Source organism: Hyposmocoma kahamanoa, unplaced genomic scaffold (assembly GCF_003589595.1).
Source record: "Hyposmocoma kahamanoa isolate Upper Pololo Valley unplaced genomic scaffold, ASM358959v1 63, whole genome shotgun sequence".
NCBI classification, from domain to species: domain Eukaryota; kingdom Metazoa; phylum Arthropoda; class Insecta; order Lepidoptera; family Cosmopterigidae; genus Hyposmocoma; species Hyposmocoma kahamanoa.
Genome location: NW_020653851.1, coordinates 20,892,740 through 20,898,506, shown reverse-complemented (window position 1 = coordinate 20,898,506; position 5,767 = coordinate 20,892,740). Strand labels below are relative to the sequence as shown.

The 5,767-nt window shown below is 40.1% G+C and overlaps 1 protein-coding gene across 4 annotated transcripts in view; it reads right to left on the bottom strand.

The window, feature by feature from the left end:
• Positions 1-5,767, bottom strand: part of LOC113230332 (protein lin-10-like) — a 135,599-nt gene that overhangs the window by 45,167 nt on the left and 84,665 nt on the right. For all 4 annotated transcript variants that reach the window (XM_026464216.1, XM_026464217.1, XM_026464219.1 and 1 more), the window contains exons 3-6: positions 2,677-2,833; positions 1,767-1,889; positions 549-711; positions 16-253 (exon numbers count right to left, since the gene is read on the bottom strand). In XM_026464216.1, coding sequence (XP_026320001.1) covers positions 16-253; positions 549-711; positions 1,767-1,889; positions 2,677-2,801 — 649 coding nt within the window. In that variant the 5' untranslated portion in view covers positions 2,802-2,833. The remainder of the gene's footprint in view (positions 1-15; positions 254-548; positions 712-1,766; positions 1,890-2,676; positions 2,834-5,767) is intronic.

The window sequence follows — 5,767 nt, the reverse complement described above, 5'->3', positions numbered from 1 at the left end:
AAATATAACAATCACCTTTCCAATCCTCATTGTCATCAAAAACAACAACTTCTCCATCAGCCACTACCGCAATAGGACTGCTTTTAGTGCTGACGTCATTCGTTTTATGGGGGTCTAGTATTGGTGAACTGTTCTTAGGGATACCCATAGTATTCGATTCTACTATGGGCTCCCGATCTCCATTCGTGTACGTTGGCGACGTATGTCGAGATATCATCTTTTTAGGTTCACTGTTTATTCTGTGGAGCGATATCTGAAAGAATAGATTACAAATCATTACAATGCCTAATTCAAAAGCCTTAATACTCGTCAGTTGAAGTATTGTTTATCCCATCCTCAACCTGCGGTCTTATCAATTCAATACAAATCGTGGAATGGTTTTTTAACCTTATAAGGTTACGGGTATACCCGTGGGGGGTGCCTCACAAAGGTTTTTGATTATGTTTGTCAATATGAAACACCTTCGTAAGTGAAATTGGATCACAGAATCCTTTGAAGGCGAACGATATAAAAAGCAATTGTAGTAAAATTGTAATTCAGAATCTCACCTCGTTGCTAAGGTTATCTGCCGCGTAATCGACGGTGTCCTTGTTGAGTGACCGCACTTTGTTCCTTAGGTTGTGTTTGTGCGTATTGTTGTGCCTTAACTTTCGCACTGCTTTTGTTCGACTCTGTGAGTATAATTCACGACCCCCTGCTATTTCTATTATCCTGGTAAATAAATTTACAAAAAATTAGAAATTAATCTAAAAAGATCATGGCCCACCAAAGTATAAAAACCACGGCTTGGAGAAAAGACATATGGCTAGATTTATAGAAAAAAAATGTGTATACTTTACAATGGTATGTGTCGCTGTACTCACAGTACAGCGACACATACCATTATATACAGGAAATTATGGAATAAAAAATGTATTTTTATCATTGATTTACAAATAAATGGACGACGGGTCTAATACAAAAACCACGAAAAAAATGTCCCAAGTCAACCTATTCGAAATTTAAATTGTAATGTCATCGCAGTATCGCGCTGTCAGTCGAATAAATGAAGACTAAAGCGGAGTTTGGCGCTCTGTATACGATTTTAGCGCCTTACAAGTGCGGACACTTTTTAGCGCGGACCCGACGTCCATATAATTGTAAGTCAATGATTTTTATATAAAAAATGTATGTTAGTGCAAAATATTTGTGTGTTTTGTATTTATTAACTGCCTCTGTGGCCAAACGGTTACCGGACTGCCACGCAGAGGTCCTAGATGCGATTCCCGGGCCGGGAGAAATATTTGCATGGCTTACATTTATTTCTTTCGTGAGTTTGGGTGTAATTTTTGGTTGTCTATGTGTGTGTCCATGGCACCCGCGACACAGGATTTCCCTAGTACGGGGTTATGTTGAGTGTGTGCGTTATTATTTTTATTTATTGTTGATCACCTAGAGAATGATATCGATCTTATTCCTACTACAATTAGTAGTTCGTGCGCGAGTGTGACGATATTTATTTTGATAGAAAGTCTCAGAAAAACCTAATTAGGCCTTTCATAAAATTAAAAACAAAAAAATAATTTCAAATCTTTATTGCCCTATCACATGTTAACCCAGCAGATTTTCAATATATTTTTTACATAACATAAAAAGTGGCTTATGACTGCATAATTTAAAATTAATGTGGTTTTTGAACGTATGTATGTTTATCCATCAACCGGGTCAGATTATGGGTCATGATCTTTCTGGAAGCACTATGTCTATATAACTTTTTTTGCCCTTACCTAGAATCCCTGAGTTTGTATGTACCTCCTTTTGAGTTGAGTATTATTTTACTATCACGCTCCTCGTCCGAAGACGCATTGTTAAGGTTGTTCATATCACGCCCCTCCAACTCGGAGTTCAGTCTGAAAAGTCATTAGAAACGATATCAAGATTACAATCTACACTATATTTTCCATAGCCTTTTCAAGATCATTCTTATGGAAATATTGTTACACGATCAGGCCCTGTGCTCTCGTTCTTCGCCCGACATCCGTCCAAAAATGGTCCGAAGCAATTACCGTCAAGTAAGTAATATTTGATCAAATTAAAGACGCATTATGCAAATGAAGCTTTATACTTCACATTGTTTCTTAATTTGGTTGAGTATTACTTATTTGACAGTAATAGTTTCGGACGGAGGACGAGACGTAACAGAATTATGCTACAACCAAATTCTATTGAAGCCGTGGTAGCCTAATGGTTTGACGTACTGCCTCTCAAGCAGAGGGTCGAGGGTTCGAATCCCGGCTCGCACCTTTGAGTTTCTCGAAATTTATGTGCCAAATTTAATTTGAAATGTATCATGAGCTTTTCGGTGAAAGAAAACATCGTAATGAAACCTGCACGTTGAAGAAGGTTCACAACGCTCGGAAAACGTGTGAAGTTCCCAACGCGCATTGGGCCAGCGTGGTGTACTATGGCCTTAACCCTCGTCTGAAAGGAGACTCGTGCCCAGCAGTGGGACATATAAATGAGTTGATAATGATGATGAAATTCTATTGATGATTTCCGCAGATACTCGTATAATACTGTGAAAAAAAATCACGTACAATTTCATTGTCGAATTCTATGAACCCGATCAAAGCCCAGAAGCAATAAATATAGAGTAAGTACAAGTTTATTTAGTAAGACAGACTGACACGTATGTACCTATCGTGGTGGTGGAGCATGTTCTTGGGGCGGCACTTGGGGAAGAGCCGGGTGATGCGCTCGCCGACGTCGGAGCCGGGCGTGGAGTCGCCCGCGCCGTCCGCCCGCAGAGCTCCCGCGCTCATCCTGCCCCCCCGTCACCCCACTAATACCGCCTCTGTAATCAATAAATAATATTTTTTAATACAGTTGCTCAAAACGTGGTATTTTTCGCAATACAAATCGTGCCGAAAGTTGGAATTTTCGCACTAGTGCTTTTTACTTTTCCATTTTTTTTAATTTACTGTTGTTTCAAATCTTAAGCACAGAACTAAAGAAGTTGTATATTTATTTAATATTTATGTGCTTTGTGACGTAAGTCATTCGTCATTAAAACTTATATTTATTTACAAATACTATATAATGAACGTATCGAGTGGAGGTCTCTGCCTACCCCTGAATGGGTGACAGGCGAGATTTTTATGTATATATTTGTTTGATGTATTACAGATAAATTGTATCTCACTACCGTGCACGGGTTCCTAAAGAAGTTTAAACAAAAGTGCCAGGACTTCATAATAAGAAAAGTGGTTACAGACCGATATTACAGAAAATAAACAAAAACAGCACGTTAGAACTATATTTCCATAGACTTTTAAATAATGGTTGCAGTGGTTGTATTTCATTATTTTAATTTACTAGCAGAAAATGAGTTTTTTTTAAATACTGTTTTATTTTACTTTCAATGTAGTTTGTTCGCAAATGTATTAAAAAACGTCGTTTGATACACGTGCGGATTTGTCATTTTCACTTGTCTCGCGTCTTGACCCTCGCCTCTGGCTCGGGCCAAGAAGCCTCGAGCCTCGTGAATAATGACTAACTTTCCGCACTCATATCAAAAATAACTATTTCTAAATACGTAATTACAAGATCGGATAAGAAAAATGTTGAAACAATGATGTTATTGGGTGAGTAAAGTATACTAGCAGCATTGATACTTAACAAGAATGTATAATCAGCTGGCCTATCATTGGGCCTATTTATGCAAAGTCGTCAAATCGGACTTTCACATCGTTTAGGACGCGTCCCCATTCTATTGTAACGTTTTATTTATCGTTCGTCGTACTCATTGAATCACTGTCGTGTCTAGCTGTTCCCCATACTATCGGTTCACGCGGTAGCTGCCTAGTCATTTACACGACAGAATCGCTTCAAGCTGCGATTATCTATCGTCAAATTTTTATCACGACGTTTTATTCATCGTCTGACGACTGTCGTTCTCGCTCTTCCCATTATCACGACAGTCTGTCGTCGTAACGTCAAAAAAGTCGTAAACGATAGTTAATCGTGTTGTCCTATGTGTGAACAACCTCATTTAAATATACAAGTCATGACACATTAAATTGCACGACTGTCTGTCGTCACGACATAATGGGAACGCGCCCTAACTGTTGTTATTAAGTTGGAGTTGCGTCATAGTGATTGAAAATATGGCATTGAAATCCTCACCTAGTCTACTCTGCAATGTCCCTTCGGTACATTTTTTTTACTGTAAACTAGACAAGTGCTTCGCAATTATTGCAAGGCATGGTGAAAACAAATAAAGTAAAGCGATAATCGAATGGTGGTAGCTTAATGGTTTCACCTACTGCCTCTCTAGCAGAAGGTCGTAGGTTCGAATCCGGGCTCGCACCTTTGAGTTTCTCGAAATTTATGTGCGAAATTTTATTTGAAATGTATCATGAGCTTTTCGGTGAAGGAAAACATCGTGATGAAAACTGCACGTTGAAGAAGGTTCACAACCCTCGGAAAACTTGTGAAGTCGCCAACCCGCATTGGGCCAGCGTGGCGGACTATGGCCTAAACCCTCGTGCCCAGCAGTGGGACATATAAATGGGTTGATGATGATGATAATCGAATGGTGGCCAAGAAATGGTTATAGAGAAGTGGGATGTCCTGCAGCGATGGATGGATTGGCGTAGATAGATGAGACTCGCACAGTATCATGGTGGATGGCTCTACCGGAGGCCTATACCCAGTAGTGGATGAAGTCGGGCTGTAGATGACGATTATGTTAAGGCAAGGTTTGGTTACATATCGCTAATTTTAAACGATGTGGCTGGCGATGTTATGCGTTTATCTAGTTAATGCCTTTTATTCCACTTTATTTCAGTGTATTCTATCCCATTTGCTGTATCCATCCATCAGGAAGTCTGAAGCAAAACGTTTCGTGCGAATGGGTGGAAAATCAATCAAATAATTGAATGTTTAATATGATTTAAGATCGTCCAGGGAAGTGCTGCCACTTTACCTATCTCTGCCACCAAGCAGTAATGTTAGCATTACTGCGTTCCTGTTTTGAGGGGAAGGGTGCTAGCGAAATTACAGGCACATGGGACTTGTCAACTTATGTCTCAGGGTGACAGGGTGACGGCAGGGTGACTGCAATTTACCACTAGGCCCACTATTTGCTCGTCCCGTCACTTGATATTATAACTAATGTAGTTGTGCTGTAACAATTTCTCTTCTAAGGATAAAGTGTTCAGGATCTTTTTAAAGTCCGAAGGAGAAACGGTGAGGGTGGAACTAAATTGTACATTTCCTGCGCACATTCTCCGAAATGTATCCGATAGAAAACCGACAAGCGAGCCCCTTTTCTGCGGTGATCGAGATCTAAAACATTCGACTTCACAAGAGGGTTGATGGCCAATTAGTCTTTTTGCTTTTCGCTCCACCGAGTTCAATGCATCTAACTCGTAAGTAAAATACGTCTACATAGATGATAATATAAAACATTTTTACAGTGTGGTATTAGCAAGAAGACATGACACAAGGCAGCCCCTTTCACATTGCAATTTTCGTAGCAAGATTGCAAAAGGTGACTGATGTGAGGGAGCGAGGCATCGAGGGCAACGACGTGGTGGCGTGCGCGTGGTACTGCCTGTAACCGCTGCCAAACTACCAGATCGATACCGCATTAGCAAGCAGGCCATGAGCCTAGCGAGCTACATCCACCACAAACAACCATCGATCGGAAACGCATTGTGGACGGATGGTTGAAGCGCGATTTGAATATCTCAATCTCTATATTCATCTTTATTTGCTTGCCACG